Source organism: Schistocerca gregaria, chromosome 2 (genome assembly GCF_023897955.1).
Source record: "Schistocerca gregaria isolate iqSchGreg1 chromosome 2, iqSchGreg1.2, whole genome shotgun sequence".
Classification (NCBI taxonomy): Eukaryota; Metazoa; Arthropoda; class Insecta; order Orthoptera; family Acrididae; genus Schistocerca; species Schistocerca gregaria.
In genome coordinates, this window is record NC_064921.1 from 402,955,388 (window position 1) to 402,975,167 (window position 19,780).

The 19,780-nt window shown below is 38.4% G+C and overlaps 1 protein-coding gene across 7 annotated transcripts in view; it reads left to right on the plus strand.

The window, feature by feature from the left end:
* LOC126322600 (GTPase-activating protein skywalker) overlaps positions 1-19,780 on the plus strand; it is a 285,752-nt gene that overhangs the window by 232,041 nt on the left and 33,931 nt on the right. For 4 of the 7 annotated variants that reach the window (XM_049994490.1, XM_049994473.1, XM_049994482.1 and 1 more), the window contains exons 8-9: positions 1,969-2,187; positions 16,920-17,006. In XM_049994490.1, coding sequence (XP_049850447.1) covers positions 1,969-2,187; positions 16,920-17,006 — 306 coding nt within the window. The remainder of the gene's footprint in view (positions 1-1,968; positions 2,188-16,919; positions 17,007-19,780) is intronic. The other 3 variants (XM_049994506.1, XM_049994505.1, XM_049994507.1) reach the window with 1 other exon arrangement.

Genomic DNA, 19,780 nt, shown 5'->3' on the forward strand with positions numbered 1-19,780 from the left:
CGCATGTGTAAGCGTATCTCTTTGCTGCCGATTAGCATCTGGACTCACAGGCGCATACTGCCACAGTGGAGCATATAAGGCCGAGTTTGGTACCTTGTCTTCAGTCTTGCGCCACACTCTGAGGATGGCCAGACAATATGCTGCTGAAATATCAGTGGAAGAAATTTTATTTGTATGGCTGCATGCCCGAAATTTAATAGAATATTCATTATGCCACAAAAAGTTGGAAATGCGCTTAGGAGTCACACATTTTATTTGTTGCAAGGAAAGACAAAGGATTAGAAAATGGAGGGAAGTAAAATGAAAGAAAAGGGTATCGCAGGCATTCGTAATTTCATGTTTGTTGCAGGAAAATGATGGATGCTGTAATTAGAGGAGACAGGCATATGACGCTGCATTAAACAGACAGCATTTAGTACACAAGTATAATTTAGACTTTGACAGTAGCTATTGAGGAAAGAGAAGAATTTAATCAGTGACCTGTGGAAGTAAAAATAGAAGAAATAGAACACGCTCAAAGAATGGATAAGAATAGTGGAACATGATAAAGGTGCAATGAGAAACAACCATCCTCAGAAAAGATATTTAAAACAAAGAAAGGCGGAGGGGGGGGGGGGGGGGGGGAGTGACAGTGAACCGTTAGTTTGTTTTGCCTTTTTATGGAAAAATAGGCTGATTTCAGTGCCACAAAGGGGGAAGTACTACGATAATGACAAGTGTCTCATTGCTTAAGTATGCCATGTAATGTGATCTATTGATCTATATAGTGTAGTAGTTCATTCGGGACTGTTTGAATTAAAATTTTGAGAAGTTTTTGTTCCGTGTATACCATTCTATATACATAACTTTTTACTGCGATGTAGTTTCATAATGCCCCAGGGGCAAAGTAACCTAAGTGCTAGGTATGATGTAAACCGATTATTTGTAAACAAAACTGCAGCCTATGCACAAGTAAAATGTCTTTCAACAAATAAGTGAAGAGTGATTTTCCCTGCAGTTACAATATATAACTTTAATGTAACTGCAAGTATTTTCACAATAGAACAATTTTACAATAATTCAAATAAATCTTTTTATAAGTTTATTGTTGTTTGAATCAGTGCAGTTCCATCACGTTTTTGATCAGGGCAGAAATATTGGAACCATCTGTTAACCACTTGGCTTTGTGGCACTAGCTTTTACGTTATCACATCTCTTTTAGTTTCCCATCTCCCCCATGTTCGAGCCCAAGTCACATATAAAAAGAACAACAAAAAGCAGGGTTTCAGTAAAGTGTTGTCTTATATACTGTTCCATTCTCTTGAAAGAGAAAATTCCATTTACAATGTCATTCACCGGATCACAGTCCTTTCACAGCTTATCGTCAAACTGAAAAGGCACTTGTCCATAAAGAAGTATATTGGCACATTAGATATTGTTTTATATCAGCAGCAAAATGTGCTTGTGCCCCATGGTGCATGTATCTCATTCCCCAATCATGGGTGAAATTTTAGTTCCCTTGGATCCGGACTTATGCGAAAAGTTTATATTTCAAATACATTTGTGCCAACTAGGACAACACTTCAGTAATGGCTTGTAATATCACAAATGTCTCGTTGACAGACCCATATTTACTGGAATGTTCTTGCTTCTATTGTTTTATACTTCCATTATGATCAACCAGCAAATTAGAATAGGATGTTACATATTCTACAGTAACTAGATTTTTACCAGCATGATTCATTAAATGAATGTATTCTCTGTCGTAAATGGTGGCATTGTTAATTCTGCGAAATTATTTCTTCACTTTCAGCGTTTAAATAGTGTCAATTCATATAGTCGGCACTTACACATGCAAGTGCCATCTATGGCTTCTCATACTATAGTGTGATTTAGTTAGTTTCATGTATAGATGATGTTATATAAAAGAATATGTGTGAAAAAAGTACGTTTATTTTAATCACAGCTTTTTCTGTTTGTCTTACATAGGTGACTCCTGCAAAAATGTTAAGGACAGCATTTGGTGTTCGAGGGCTTAGTTCAGCATATATATCAAAAGTATTTTTGAAGACAGAAATGATTTTGAAAAGTAAATCTGTTCAGAGCAGTTCCCGCCAACTTGTGAGGTCACGTTCTAGTGAGAACTTGCCAACGAGTCAGTCTCAAGTTAATATTCAAATGATGTCTCATACGCTTACTATCAGAGAGGTAATTTTAGACATGAATGTTGTAAACTTAAACTCTGTTAATATGGTAGTAATATTTCAATAGTTGTGTGTGTTCTGTGAAGAGTGTAAATGGTATAAATTTATTTTGTGCTATTCCTTTTCCCACGATGTTCCACTTATCATGGCAGGAGTAACTTCTATTTTTGATAATCAAAATAGAGCCAAACGCACTGGAAAAAAAACATAAATAAAATGCTGTTATATTGGGGCTGTTCTTATAACTTAGGTTGTGTTAATTTTTAATACATGTTTTACCGTGATGAGGCCGACAAATGAGACAAAATCATATTGCTTTTTAACTTTAGGCATATTGGTTATGGCAGCTTTACCTTCTCTCCTTTACATCCACGTAGTTAATGTTTGAGAGGGATCCATTTTTGTTCTTACAGTCTGTTAAACTATGTGCTGCCGGCCGCGGTGGTCTCGCGGTTCTAGGTGCGCAGTCCGGAACCGTGCGACTGATACGGTCGCAGGTTCGAATCGTGCCTCGGGCATGGATGTGTGTGATGTCCTTAGGTTAGTTAGGTTTAAGTAGTTCTAAGTTCTAGGTGACTAATGACCACAGCAGTTGAGTCCCATAGTGCTCAGAGCCATTTGAGCCAAACTATGTGCTATTGTTATTACATTTCGACAGTGCCTCCACTATTCTGGTATACAGATCTGACAATGAAAGAAGTACTGCATTGTAATACCCATCTAAACAGTAAGAAAAATCATTAGTTAATATTATCTTGGTTATGTATCTAATGAACAAAGCTTCAATTTTCTTCATTCATGCAGTGGCAGAAAATTTAAATCTGGAGAATTTCCGAATATTTTACATTGTACATCTAGCATTACCACAAACTGTAAATGATTTAAAGATCTGTACTTACCATAAAGAAGACATGCCAAGTTGCAGACAGGCACAATTAAGACACATACACACACTTGTGTCTGTGTGCAACTTGACATGTCTTCTTTACAGTAAGTAGTAAGATGACTTTTCCTGTGTTGTTGATATTCCTACCTAGAGTTTCCATTGTTTGATGCACAGATCTAATATGTTTGTCCATATGGAATTAAGTTATCTGACATGAGCCCAGCTGCCTGACTACAGTCAAACAATAAACTACCTAACCATAATTGAAAGTGAAACAAGAATTTGTATTAACCAGGAGAACTGATATTTTTCTCTGCATCCTTAAATGATTAGTAAACATTTTATAAGACAGTTTCTATTCTGTAGTTGCTTAGCAAGTTTAACGAGAGTGATGATGCATGTGTCAGATTAGTTGCAATGATTCCACCATATTTAAAAGTACGCAGTAAAATTACAAAACAACTTGGCTGAATGTCAACAAGTTTTCCTCAATCATCTTAAGTTTATAACAATGTAAAGTAAGGGAAAGGCAATTGCTCACATGCAGTAGATCAATGTGTGGAGAACAGTAACACATAACAGAATTCATTCTAGCTTTCAAGCCTTACCTCTCTCTCTAGCAATGGTACTCACATTCACATACACAACCACACAGAAACCCAAACGCACACTCCCTTGACCAAGGCAAGACTGATTACAATAGCCAAAAACATTTTACTTTTTATCTGAAACTGTCATGAAAGCAGCCAATCTTTATGTTTCAGGTGTGCTGATAACAAAAATGTTAGTGAAAATGCAAGATTAGCTTTAATTTTTAAGTTATGATAGCTTTACATTATTTCCTAAATAAGCATATGCATGTATTTACTTTGGTGTTAACCCTCAGAGGGAGGTCGTTGAAAGCACAATCATTTCGCCTGGCATTTGCAATTTTCTGCTTGTGATTCCCTGATTAGTGTCCAGCAGTAATGGCTAACATTGATGCACTCCACTTTCCCTAGTATCTTATCTCCACATCCAAAATTTGCTTCGTGATAATTGGTTACAGTACCACAGTTGCCAGGAAAGAATCTGAAATATAAATTTAAAGACATGTTGCAACCCAGTCTTTTGTAGCAATGCAGAAGATTTGCCACAAAATCCTTATAATTTTCTGCCCTCTTATTTCCTAGAAAGTTTGCTTGAACAAAGGGATCCCAAGCTAACTTTTCACCTCCTGTCTGGATGGTGTTGAAATGCTTATCTGTGCACAGTTTCTGTATCTCGGGTCCCATGAAAAAACCCCTCTTTTGTTTTTGTCTCACTAAGATGTGGAAATTTCTCTTGAAAATAGAGAAATGTTTCCCCAGTTTTGTCTATGGCCTCAATGAAGTTTTTCATTAGGCCCAATTTTATATGAAGAACAGGGAGAATAAAGTTCTTGGATTTGCCAGTGTAACATTGTGAGAGCCTGCTTCAAGTGATTGAAGTGTGGCCAGTCTTATTTTTTATTATGAAATACTTTGGCACAGTTATCCCAGAGGCACAGGAAGCAACAGAATTTGGAGGTGCCATGTTGTATCCTAAGTAATATGCCTATGACTATCAAATTCCTTGAAATCTACCAATTAAACTTGGCATTGTTCAATCACAATAACAATTGTTTTATGTTATCGTATTTTTATTTATTTTATTTATTTATTTTTTCCCCCTCCATGTAAGGTGCATACCCAGTAAGAATGATGTTGCCATTATGCAGTAGCACACACTTAGCCCCACTGATAACTATTATAGTCAATGTGCATAGCTGCCATTAGTCCCACTACAAAATACAAAGTTCTTTTCGTTTTAGAAAAATGGTAGGAATGGCATGTGCAGTTTCAGAATTCAGTCACATTACTGTATTATCAAGACAATTCCACTGTTGTTGTAATCATGATGCCAACACTTCAGGTTTTCCTTTTCGTAATACCAGATCTCTCACTAGGTCTCTAAGTTCACACTGTGTTATTTTATGAATTTTTGTACACTCATTTTTAAACACAAAATAAGGGTCTTTTAACAGGGTGTATGCAATCCGGGACAACCTGGAGATCCGGGAAAAACCTGGGAATTTTTTCATCCGGCAGAAAACGAATAAAAACCCGGAAATTTTTTAGAATTCCGGGAATTTTTCATTCTTTTAGTTTTCAGTTAAATTTTTGTAATTTTGACTGGTAAGAACCAATACTCTAACGAAGGACATTACTGTATCCTGCTAGTGCAGCACAGTACTTCAACAATAAAACATAAACGAGATAAAAAAAACAAAAATAAATTAAATTTCAAAGGAAATGCGCCATATACAACGACACATAGTGCTCACGCAAGCGTTTGCCAACAACAAAATGTGTCAGAGGCTATAGGAAGACTATGCAATGCTTCATAACAACATATTGCCTCCCATGAGCATGAAGTCACAACTGTTTACATTAGTCGTTTTAGCAGTTACGAGTGGGCCCGTGCGCATGCGCAGTTAAGTCGTGTTTGAGTAGTAGATTCTCACGCTTCTGGCTACAGGAATGTGGCTGTTGGCTGTGCAAGCAATTACAACAAGCAGCTAGATGCTACCGCGAAAATTTTTTCATATACATGGGGAAAAAAACCTTGTTCTACAAAGCGCCAAGCATCCAGTGCACGTTGGTCTATTGATTATTCATATTATTGTGAAACGCATCCCTGTTTGCTTTTGAACATTTTTAAACACATTTTAAGTTGATCTTTGAATGAATCATAAGTTGATTTTTGAATGCGTGAGTAGTATATGTGATGTCTCTGTGAGGTGAATCCTCGTCGCATCTAGAAATAAACTTTGTGCAGACAAAAGGGGATGGGGTTATACGAGCTGAGTGGAGTAAAGCCGAACGGATGAATGCCAATCGCTGTCAGATTATGTGGTTGATTGGGTTAGCGAATGATCAGCGTTGTTATAATTACTAGTGAAATCCGTAGATTCAGACCACCAGAATGGAAATAAATGACTAACAGGAATAACAGGCGAGAAAGATTACGTATTGTCTTCTTGGTGTATCCAAGAAAATGAAATTTTTACAGAAAATTTTTGGCCATATCCCTACACTAGTAAGGCCCAGTTGTACAGTCCCTGGCTAGCTAGCAGCCGCTTATGTTCTATTCTGGAAGTAATGCGAAAAACTTGTTGTAGGAACATGTAAAAACTCATAACCAGAGAATAGTCGTGGGATAACTGAACCGTGGTTCTGGTAGGGTTAGTGAAGTTAATCGGCAAACAAATTTTGAAAATGGCAGTAATACCTACAAAATTTTTGGTGACAAGATTGTTTGTTAGAGGAAAAGAAACAGGGACATCACACAAATTATGGAAGAATAAGTTGATTCCAAATTTATATAAAAAGTTTGTAATACTACTTTTCGATCTTATGCTTGAGAAACTGGTGCCTATGAATGAAATGTGAAACTGTTTCCTAACATAAAGCTTTTTGCTTGTAGTAGGCCTAATAGGCATTTGATATTGGTACTTCATGAATTATATTCTGTAGTGTTATAAAAATGTCTATTTGTGCCAAAACAGTTTCATTTATTTGGTGTGTGTTACAAAATTGTTGCAGTATTAGAAAGGCCTATTTTGTTTTATCTAGCAGACAGTGACAAAATAAACGTAATCAGATCGAGAAACCACATCAGTCTTGGGTATTATTTGTATTAACAACTTTTTCAGTGTTAGATAACGACATTTCGATTTTTCATGTAGCAAAACTTTTGATGAACTTTGATGAGGTAATAGATTCTTTCACAGAAAGGAAAGCATGCCATGTAAAGCTGTAGCAAGATTAGAGAGAAAAAAAATGCTAGGAGCTAAGGATTGAAGAAATATACCTTCTTCCTTGTCTCTTGTCTTTATTGGTTATGTCACACAAAACAGCAAGTTATTAGCTAGTAGGCAATAAAGAGTGCAACTTTTCTGAAGAGTTCTTGATCTCCTGATTACAAATAATCCCATACACTATTAATTGCGAGATGTTAAAAAAAGAGGGGGGGGGGGGGGAGCATGAGAGGCACCACATGACATTGCAATTTCCACTGTCCTGAATATAGTTTGATGGCATCCATTACAAAATATACACATTTTAATTTCACAGAGCGAAATACAGTGACGCGTGACAGAAGAATGTTGTATGAAGAGACATTGCACTGCACACATAAGACATAATTCTACAGTTGGAGCTTAAATAGTGGCAACTGTTTATTCACAACCGATGCAAAAAAGTTACATGCTTGCACCTGTTACTGTCCTTCAAAGTAGTCACCAACACTGTGTAGAACCCATTGGGAACGATATGAAAGGCATAATACACCGTTAGCAGACACTGTTCTGTTGATGGTGCGAATGGAGCAGTCTAAAGTTATGGTGATTCTCGTGTACGACTGTGATGGTGTTATCCTAATGCATTACGTTCCTCTACGGCAGACTGTCAATGCACAGTATTACTGTTTGTCTTTGGAGCATCACATGTGACCAGCTTTGCGAAAGAAGCGGCAACACTTTTGCGCAACCCACTCATCATTTTGCTCGACAATGTGTGGGCGCATACAGCGCAAGCTGTGGCTGCTCTGTACAGTCGATTGGACTCGGAAGTACTGTACCAGTCATCACACTCCCTGGATTTAATTTCTTGTCACTTTGATTTGATTCCAAAGATGAAGGAACCACTTTGTGGCATTCACTTCAGAACTGTTCCAGTGAGTCGACAGGCAGTAGACGGCTCCATTTGCACCATCAACAGAACAGGCTCTGCTAACGTTGTACTACACCTTCCACATCACTAGCAATGCTTTCTACGCAGTGCTGGTGACTACTTTGAAAGACAGTAACAGGTGCAAACGTAACTCTTTTTGCATCGGTTGTGAATAAATAGTTGCTACTGTTTAAGTTCTAACCTTCGTAACATGTCTTACATTTCCTTGAACACACGTTTTATGGTTCTGACTTTCCAGAAATATGTGCGCTACAAGATGAACATATATTTGAAAATTGGATTCTTTTTACTATTGACCCGGTTCGCAAATATCGTAGATCTGGGACTGATGTGCAGAGCAGTCTGAGTTATAGTGGGTATTCCCCATGTGACCCGTGTTCACGTTTAGTGATTTTGCTGTTTTCCCCTTCATTTACTGTCATGTCAAATGAAAACAAAACAGATATCTGTGGCCGGGAGCTATCAAGGGAATCAAAATACTTTCACATAATTATGGAAGGCTGAAATATGTTATTAATTTCAGATTTTATTTTATTTCCACCTTTCTGACAGTCAAGCATTAATCGCCAGAACAATGAAGCAATTTTTGTCTGGTTGCCAAAGAAACTTGACTTTTATTAACCTTTTCCACAGAGGCAGTCAGTGTATTTGAAACTAAATGTTTAAACCCACAGTACTGGCTAGTTTGAACTGTTTGCTGCATTCCAAGTGCACATTTTCATCTTTTAGCACGAATGGCATAATAAAGAACCAAACATTATATAATTCAGTACTGGTGCTCCAAGAAAATTTACATCCCAAAAACAACACTGAAAAGCATTATATCAGGTTGAGGCCTACTTCATTGGGAATCTGGACACATAAATGTACACTTTAAGCTGAATTACGCATTTTAGTATGGTTCACAAAATTCCGATGCCCTTGGAGTATCCTCTGATGTCTTGTTTCTTTCATCACGTAATGTATGGTCTGTTAATGTTTTACACGTATGTACATGCGGGCTACCTACATCATGGTAGCTGCGCAAGCATAATGACACCTCTGATCTGCGCTGTGGCAACTGCTGAAACGAACTGTTTTTACAGGTCGCAGGAAAATATTGCGAATGGTGCTTTGAAAAGCATTACTTTCAAAGTAACTTTCCTTTTAGGTAAGTTGAACTGTGTGAAAGAATGTACTATGAATTTCTTAAATCCCAGAGCATTTGACTCTCATTTAAAAATCAACTATTTGATGACTAGCCATTTCGAAGAATTTCAAACCCTGAAGATCAGACTTTTATTCAATTATTAAAAATTTTACTGGCACATTTGCGTGTAACACGCAAAAAAATTAATGATGATGTAAGTAAAATAGAAAGAAACTTCCACATGGGAAAAATATATTAAAAACAAAGATTCCAAGACTTACCAAGCGGGAAAGCGCCAGCAGACAGGCATAATGAACAAAACACACAAACAAACACAAACACACACACAGAATTCTGTGTGTGTGTTTTGTTCATTGTGCCTGTCTGCCGGCGCTTTCCCGCTTGGTAAGTCTTGGAATCTTTGTTTTTAATATAACACGCAAAAAAGATCTACATTATATGCAAAAGCCTAGCTTCTCTTTGAAATATGCTCACTATTTTTATATACTTGAATTTAGCATATTTTGTGACAGTACTCACTGTTCCGTGGATGTTTATAAGATGATATTTGACTTTTTTGTGTTGGCTTCAGTCGTCTAGTGAAAGTATGATTCCATAATGCTGTTTCGTCGGCTGCGGAAATGTCCTGGTTCAGTGTGTTTGCATCATTTTTGGTGCTTCAAATACCATTTTTCCAAAAAGTGCTTCCTTTTTGGTCACTTGCAAATTATTATAACGGGGACCTGTACATTGTTCCACCATCACACACCGAGCATTCACTGCCGACTGACTATGGTCAAAGACGACTCCAGTGTCAAAGACATTTCACACAACACACAAGCTTCCACTTGTAACCAGTCTCTTTGATATTATTCATCACATCTACCAATATTAATCAGTATGCTGTCACTCTCGGACATATAAGCAAATTAGCATAAAATAAGGCAAATTACAATTCACAAAAAATATTCTGACAAAAACATAAGAAAACATTTACAACCTCCCTCATTAGATTTGGTATCGACAAACCCGGTAGAAAATAACACCTCTCCCAGTTCCATTACATCTTGCAGCGTATTAACCTTAGAGACAAATATTATATGTGAAAGCTTTGCTTTTCTTGTAGCAAGACTATGTATGTTAATTTAAACTATTAACTTTCCCTATTTTTGTGTTCATGCTACTTAACAGTGATGTTGCTGTTGGCTGACAAATCACGTTTCCTGTACTCTGAATATCTGCTGGTGGGATTACGTGACATGAGCTATGACTGGCTTACAAAAGCGGATCGAAATCTAGATTTCAATGATTTGGAAAGTAACATGGTGTTTGGTGGAATTCTAATGTATACTTTCGTAATACGAAAATACGTAGGGTACATTTTGTTGCACATCAAAAATCTTTCCAAAACATGTCTTTTTCCCTGAGTGTCATTTTCTAAAGTGCTGGGAAGTTCTACGCCCATGTATAAATCCATAACCATTCAAAGGATTGATAAGTTTTGCGGTTCCAGGGGAAAATACACTATCACTTAACATGAAAAAAGTGTGTTTTCACCTGGGAGAAAGAGAATTTTTAACTGGGAAATCTGGGAAAAATCTAGGTATTATTATTATTATTATTATTATTATTATTATTATTATTATTATTATTTCCTCATCCACGTATGCACCCTGTTTAAAGAACTAGGTTTTGAAGTAGATGATGGAGCACTAGGTTCAGTACTGCCGTTATCATCATCATCATCATCATCATCATCATCAAGTGGGACAGGAACAGGCAGTCCGTCTCCACGAGGCAGTGCTCACAGCGTCAACAGTATGTTAGGATACGTTGAGAAGACTTTCTCTTCTTGGAAATATCATGTTAATGGAGTTGTGATACAAAAATTACAATCATTCACATGGTTCGAAGTTTCTCATGATCATGAGTATAGCAAAGCCCATGAAGGTCTTTTATGATTCAACCACAGTTGCAGACTTGGGACAATATGTGCAACATACATGAGGAGCCCAGTTCTTGTTCTGGTCCCCAATTTCACAGCCAAAGTACAGTCTGTATGCCTTACTAATATATGACATTATTGACCTCCTTTGCGATTTCAATGTAGCCTGTCCGCAGATGTAGCAAAAACTGTCAGCACTCTTTACACATTTGCGAGGCATATTGAATCACAGGAATTGCAATGACAACACACACTAACTACACTTCAGTAACAAGTTTTTCTGGCATACAAACAGAACACAACTTATTACAGGCCAAAACTATAATTAAATGAAACGTGCTTCGCCCGCCCCTTCCCCTTCCCCTTCCCCTTCCCCTTCCCCTTCCCCTTCCCCTTGTTGGTATGAGCTAAAGCAACAAAATACACACAGTTGTTGCTGTTACCTGAAACTTCGTGACTCTGTCATCAGCAGGATTTCAAAGCCTATATGGCAAGGGATTGGCAGTGAATGCTATTAAATTTAATTATAATTAAATGCACCTGTCTTTAACTTGGAAACAAGAGCTAATTCATGTATTCCATTCTCGTTTTCGTTATCAGTGTGGTCGATATAGTTAACTAACATTTACTCTACTGGCCATTAAAATTGCTACACCAAGAAGAAATGCAGACAATAAATGGGTATTCATTGGACACAATATATTATACTAGCACTGACATGTGATTACATTTTCATGCAATTTTGTTGCATAGATCCTGAGAAATCAGTATCCAGAACAACCACCTCTGGCCGTAGTAACGGCCTTAATACGCCTGGGCATTGCGTCAAACAGAGCTTGGATGACATGTACAGGTACAGCTGCCCATGCAGCTTCAACATGATACCACAGTTCATCAAAAGTAGTGACAGCGAATTGTGACAAGCCAGTTGTTCGGCCACCATTGAACAGATGTTTTCAATTGGTGAGAGATCTGGAGAGTGTGCTGGCCAGGGCAGCAGTCGAACATTTCCTGTATCCAGAAAGGCCCGTACAGGACCTACAACATGCTGTTGTGAATTGGCCTGCTGAAACGTAGGGTTTTGCAGGGATTGAATGAAGGGTAGAGCCGTGTGTCGTAACACATCTGAAATGTAACATCCACTGTTCAAAGTGCCGTCAATGCAAACAAGAGGTGACCAAGACGTGTAACCAATGGCATCCCATACCATCACACCGGGAGATACGCCAGTATGGCAATGGTGAATACACGCTTACTTCATCGAAGTCGGAAACATGATGGTACGCATTTCTCCTCCTTACACGAGGCATCACAACAACGTTTCACCAGGCAACGCCGGTCAGCTGCTGTTTGTGTATGAGAAATCAGTTGGAAACTTTCCTCATGTCAGCACGTTGTAGGTGTCGCCACAGGCCAACCTTGTGTGAGTGCTCCGAAAAGCTAATCATTTGAATATCACAGTATCGTCTTTCTGTCAGTTAAGTTACACATCTGTTGCACATCATCTTCGTGGTGTAGCAATTTTAATGGCCAGTAGTGTATTTTATCTCACTTACATTTTCACTGTTGGCTGGTGTTATTGGTACTGGGTTATTGAAAGCAGTTATCTGAGCTGATGGGAAGTGGGGAGGGGGGTAGGGCAGAAGGCAAGAAGGGGTAGTGGGAAAGATGTCGGGTCTTTGGACAGATGACTTTGCTGTCACACAACAAGGTGAAAAAGTACAGAATTTACAACAGAGGGTAAAAAGAGGGTGATGGAGTGAGGGGAGGATCGGGAAAACGAGAGAACAATGAAGATTAAGAGGGACAGGAGAGAGAAGGCAGAGGGGTTGAAAAGGGGGAGAGAAGAAGATTGGTGGGAGAAGACAGTGCATGATCTGGACAGAGAAGAAGTTGTATGGAAGAAGAGACAAGGGGAAAGGCAAGATGAGCATTGGGAATGGGTTAGTGAAGGTGTAAGGCATACTTCTCAAGGCCTTTAGGTCCATCCCAAAATGTGATACCAGGATCCCTCTCCCTCCTCACATTAGCAACCCCAAGCCCTCCTTCCTTTTTTCTATTTCCTCGAGCTCGACAAACCGAACCTCAGATGTCTGTCACTGACTGTCCCATTGTGGCTGGGTACGATGCTTCCACAGAATGAACCTCTGTCTTTGCTGGCCAGTACCTCCCATCTTACATTCAAGACATTGGTGTCACATCCTTTACGTTCAAGACACTGCTCGCTTCCTTTACTGCCTCTCCACAGTTCCTGTCCTGTTACCACCAAACTCCTTGTTGGTCACTGTGAATGCCATGGCCTTACGCAGAACATACCTCATGCTCGTGGCCACGGAACACCCCTTTCCCCCATCATTGTCCTGATACCAAATCCACCACCTCTTTCGTAATCCTCCTAGCCAGTCACATGTTGAATTATAACTATTTAATTTTTGAAGGCCGAATCTACAAACAAATCCACATTACTGCCATGGGTGCTCACATTGCACCACCATATGTAACTTACTTATGGGCCATCTGGAGGAAACCTTTCCATCCAGGCAACACGTGAAACCTCTTGTCTGTTTTGGATTCATTAATGACATTTTCATGATCTGGGCTCAAAGCAAGGACCACCTTTGTTTGTTTCTTTATAACCTCAACAATAATTCTCAAATCTACTCCATAACTCATTCAGTTTCCTTCCTAGATGTCAATCTCCAGCTCTCAGATGGCTCCATATCAAGCACACCGACCAAACAATACCTCCACTTTGACAGCTGTCAAATAGTAACTTTCTTACAGCCTCACCATTTACAGTGAAAAGAAAGAGGAGTTGAAATATACCAGTAACCTTACCAGGGCCTTTACTGAGAAACAATATCCTATCCAGCCTATCCATAAATGAGTATCCACTGCCATCTCCTCCTCTGACACCAGTAAACCTGTTAACCAGCCACTGACCAGCACTCCTCTGATCGTCCAGTATCACATTAATGTTGAAAAGCTCACCTACATCCTCCACCAGGGCTTCAACTACCTCGTATCATGGCCTACCCAAAATTCTACACACAACTGATTGTTCCTTTGTGGTCGGCCCAGTTTCAAGACCTGTCTCGTACCCTTACCCACTGCCTCCCATCACAGTCCAGTTGCAGGCATTTCCTACCAAGTAAAAGGCAGGGCCACATGTCAAAGCAGCCATGTTATATATCATCTTTATTGTAATTACTGTGTAACATACCGTGTAGGCACAGTAACACATAACAACTGTCTACTTGCATGAATACCTTTGCCAAACTGTGGCAAACCATATACTTCACCATCCAGTTGTTGAAAACGCTGCATCCCACAACACAAATGACTAGAACAGCTGCTTCACTATGCGGGCCATTTGGATAATTCTTTCCAGCACAAGGTTCTCTGAAATATGCAGATCGGAATTCTCTCTCCCAATGCATCCTGTGCTTTCACAATCTCATTGGCCTAAACCTTCCTTGGACCTGTTCACACTGTCTCACCTTGCCCTTCTCCTTCTCTTTTCTCTACATTCTTTCTCCGCCCAGACCATGCTCTGCCTTCTCCCGCCACTCTCCTCCCTTCCTCTCTGTCTTGTTGTGTGGCCGTGAAAAGATCTGAACTGCCTTTTTCTTGCTACCCCTCCTTGCGTCCTTTCCTACCTCCTACCCCCCCCCCCCTCCCCCCTCCCCCCCCTCCCCCCTCCTCACATCCATCAGCTCAGCCAACTGCTTTTAGTAATCGAGTATCAATAATTAGTATTGCCATAACCACAGGAGTTTGCTTTTGGGTGCCTGTATGCTTGTGGGTTTGAATGTGTTTACTACTGCTGGAAAAAGAGTTAGTGTGAATACTGTTTTGTGTTATGTGTTACTGTGCTCCATGCATCAATCTGATATAGGTGAGTGGTTGCCTTTCCCTTATTTTGTGTATTGTTCCATCAAGGAATTTCCATTATTTTTATAGCTCCACCACATGTGAAAACAACACTGCATACATGGCAGTGGAGTTAATGTAATTAAATAAAATGTAGTAAACTTACTGTTGTGTTGTGAATACACAAGACTGTACTTGTAAACTTAATCCACTAGAATGAACCAAACACTGTTGTTCATCAACCTAAGTGTAGCCTTTCAGGGGCCTCGGTCAGTGATGGCTGATGGCTGGGTATGAGCTGAGTGAACTAAGAGAACTGAATTGGTGGATCCACAATGACACTGCTTCTCTAGTACTGCCAACTGTAGCAACCACTGTTAGGTGTGATGGTAGTACATCTCCCTTACAAAACCCCTGAACCTCAAGAGGAGTGCTCTGAATGTCTGATGAGGTAAAACATGCGAATCCATTTAACAGACATGGCAGTCCACTAAAGGAAACACCCATGGTGTATTATCAGCAGAGAAAACTTCAATCCATGTAACTAATTGCCATGTTTCAGCACAAAAACAACAATCCAACTGGGTGGACTACATTACAAGTGTAATCCACTACACCAGTGATGCTTCTTCCATCTCAAAGGCCCCAGTATACTTTAGGAGCCTGTCCGTTCCATGGTGGTCTGGCAAATCACACTTTGCAATTGGTTTGTGTGCAGCTCTGCAATACTTCAAATATTACCCATGTACTAAGAATCTCTTGGCCTTGCAGGTCATGAGGGCATCACTATGAAAAATAATCTGAGAGAGCAGAAAAAAGTCATAGCAGGACTCAAGAAATCATTTCACGAGGTACATGAATTGTGGGCACCTATTTGGAACACACTAACGTAGCCAGTCTCCAATAACTGCTGTACTTGGACTGAGAATATTTCCTGTCAGTGTCTGCCGTAGAAATGCTGGAGCTAGTATTCTTTAGCCACTGTGTGTTGCTGGGGAAGACATTTGGAACCTTACTCCCAGTACATTAATTATCACAACTGCCTCTTCTCCCTATAGGAGGCAGATTTTTAATATACAAATAATTTCTGGGAATGCAGCCAGGTCACATTATCAACAACTGCTAATATTTTGACAGATGCACACCCTGTAATTTTCAAGGCAAAAATAATGCGGTAAGTGCTGTGCAAGTGAATTTAAAACCTCGGTTTGAAGAGAGAGTCCAGAAATATATATATATATATATATATATATATATATATATATATATATATATATATATATATATATATATATATATATATATATATATATATATATGCTAAACAATGGGTCAGGTAGCATTAATTCTCTTCCTGTGTTTTTGTGGTGACTGAGTGTTGCCCATCTTCTTGATGAGCATGTTGGGGATGCTCCCATCTTCCAAAATGGCAACAACAGTTTTCAGAATGCATACATTACTGGTTTGACAAACATTTAGACACCCTATGACACCTTGACTGACCTGCTAAATCACGCAATCTTAATCCCATAGAAAATATCTGAGAGATTTCTAATGGCAGATGAAATATTGTATGCAACAATCCCAACAATGTTATTGCTCTGCAGAATCTAATTGTGAATGAATGGCTATTGTCAAAGATAGAGTCAATATGTACAAAGTATTAACATGGCGTTTCCTGAGGCTGACTAATTTTTTGTCCAGTAAAAACATAGTGTGGACTTATAAACAGCATAGTTAATCATAATTCCGCCCATATGCATGATTTGATGGCAGTACATGAAGTTGCTGTTTCAAATTGGAACATCTAAATATTAAAAGGTAAAAATGAAAACCTGAAGTAAGGTGATCATGTTTTGGCTTATTTGCTAACAATAAATAATCAAAAAAGTCCTTACACGCCAAAAATGAATAATTCACAAATTTAGTGATTCATGTTGCCAGATTTTAATTTTCTAATAATTTGGTAGTAACATAGTTCATTTAACTCAAAAATTATATGGCTATCTTTCTGCCATTGAGTTCAGGGAACATTGCTTCTGGTACATTGCATTTTATTCTGGGTTAAAAAGTTATGGTTGCATACTGTTCTTAAAGGTAATGTGGTAATGGGAATGTATTTGGTTGTTTTTTTATTGCTGCTGTGAAGGGATCTCATTCACCTGGTGCTCGGGTCCCTTCTATGGGTGTTTATCCCATATATAACATCAGATCTCATGTATTAGACCAAGATGAAGTAAGTAAGAGCATGTTTTAAATGTGAGGTTCAGCTATTTTTTGGATGCATGATTCTTAAATTGGCAAAATCAGACTTATTTTGTTGTTTCATTTGTAAATTTTGTGCCTGTGTAGTACTTTTGCTGCGTAGGTTAATTTATGCATTATTATTGTCTGTGTATGCTGCAATTCCAGCTAATTTGCCCATAGGTGTAGACTTTGATGGTATGTATGTTTGATTACTTATGCCACTTGTTGGTATTCTGCTTATTGGTTGTAAAACTGTATAAATGAATAAGAAGGAGAGGACTCTCATGGCTCAGACACGTTTAAGGCTACATTCTTCAGTTGAACAGTAAATAAACCACAGAGCATCCTTGTTCCACCAAAGTACAGGGAGACTGAAACATAGTGAATACTGTCAATAATTAACTTTTATGGAATAGTCTGCATTTTTTGTACAGTGGTTTCCTTTAGATATTGTGCCATTTGAAAAATAATAATTTGATGGTCTGATTATTATTTATTTATTTTTTTCCTGGTCAGTCTAACGGTTTGTGGTTCTACTGTTTCTCTTCGTAGTCAGTGTCTGCTATACATTTGATCTTACATAGTTTCAATCCAAAAATAGCAATAACAAGAAGTAACATCGCTATGCTTCTCTTCGCCCTTCAATTTATGAGGGGTTTAGTATCATATTCTTAATGAATTAATATTGATTTCATGAGTAATGCTGTAGTATACTTGGACGTTTCAGGTATGTCCTTCAGTCTCATTCTTATGGGACAGTCAGATTATCCACTATATTAGCCATGGGTATCGATGCAATTAGCAGAACAATTCCTCACAACTCTCTTCCTTTTGACAGTCTCAGTGAAATTTTGGTCTCAAGAAACTTATTGCTTTTGAAATGTTTGCTGTGTTATTATTATTACTATTATTGTTATTATTATTATTATTATTATTATTAGAGGATTAATCAGTACAAATAAATAACATCTTGTTGTATTCCTGTTATCATCTGCAAAGCCTCTTTATCCAGCGCATCTTCTTTGTCGATGCTGCCATGTTCCATTACTCCATTTATGTGGTGTGTCCAAGAACGTTCATTCTCATCTTATGTCCGTACCATTTTAATGATTTTCTTTCAATTCTGTCAATCAGTGTATCATTTGCCTTCATTCTAGCTCTTACTTCATCATTAGTTTTTCTTTCGATTCTTGATATTCTGGCACTCCTACGCAAATAATCCATTTCCACAGCTATTAATCATCTTTTGAAATCCGCATTTAAGATCCATAGTTCTCATCCATAGCATAGCAACCATTATCTTACCTACTCTTTTGTTATTGCTGTTGGAAATATTCTTATCCCACCAAAAAGAATTCATACACCCTAACACTTTTCTGCTTTTCTGTAGTCTATATATTATTTGTGTATGGCCCAAACTATTTTTATCAATATGTGCCCTGAGATATTTAAATTTCTCTACTTGCCGTACAACTGCTTTGTCGTTGATGTGTACATCAAATTTAGCATCACTATTCACCACCAGATACTCTTGTTTTTGTTGGACTCATTTGTAGTCCCCATCTGTTGTATTCCTGATATAATCGCCATATCATGAACTCAAGGCCGTAATCATCTTGCGCTATAATAGCTTGATCATCAGCAAAACTTAATGAAAATATCTATACATCGTTGATAGTGATTCCCATTCCTGTGCAGCTGTTCTTCCAATTTCGGAGAGCCGCTTCTACATATAAACTGAACAAGATGGGTGATATACTGCAACCTTGTCACAAACCTTTAGTGACAGGTTCTGATAACTGTACGACATAATTATTGAACTACTATAGCCCTGTTTTACTGTATGGAGAGTAACCCGAAACTACTAACAATTGATATGAAAACATGCACATGGCGACATCTATAGAAATTTAAGGTATTACATGGCAGTAAAATTTGAATCTCAAAACACCTCAATTTTTTACAGTGTGTTCTAAATTAAGAATAAAGTCTTAAGTTCATGGCTCTAGAATTGAAGTCTAAATTTTTCAACAAGTTTCTCACGATTCAGTGCAGGAAAGCCTTTGTTAGTATATATGCCGTCTTCTGTCGGCTGATATTCCAGTTTCAGTGAGCTCTCATGTAGAGCTTGATGTATGAAATGATATTTTATATGAATGTGTTTTGCCTGTGAGTGAAAAACTGAATTACGTTCTAATTTTCCAGCTGTCTGATTGTCAGTGAACAAGATGATGTGTAACAGTTGCTCTAAACCCAGCATATTGATGGGGGAATCACTTTCTTTGTTGCTTCAGTGACACTCATATACTCGGCTTCAGTTGATGGATAGCAACAGCTCTTTCTCTGCGTGAACACCATGAGCTTGCTGATACATATAAGTTTTAGTTGTAGCCTTTATATGATTTCCTGTCACCATCAGAACTTCCCCAATCAGCATCTGTGACACTGAAGATTCCTTCTTTATCCTTCATGTAGGTCAGTTTGTTGTTTATTGCTCGTTTGCGGTATCTATTGATTTGTTTAGCCACTTTCCAGTGAACAAATTTGTGGCTGTTACTGTACTGTCTTAGCTTACTAACGGCACACTGTATGTCTGGTCGAGTACCAATGGCAATGTTCATCAATGCTCCAGCCATTGCTCTGCATTGATAACAACAGTCATCGTATGTATACATAGCTGTTGCATCTAACTTGAACCCATTTGCTAGTGAAGTCCATACTGGCTAGCAGCATACATTCTAAATTGGTGTCAAACTTCTCTAA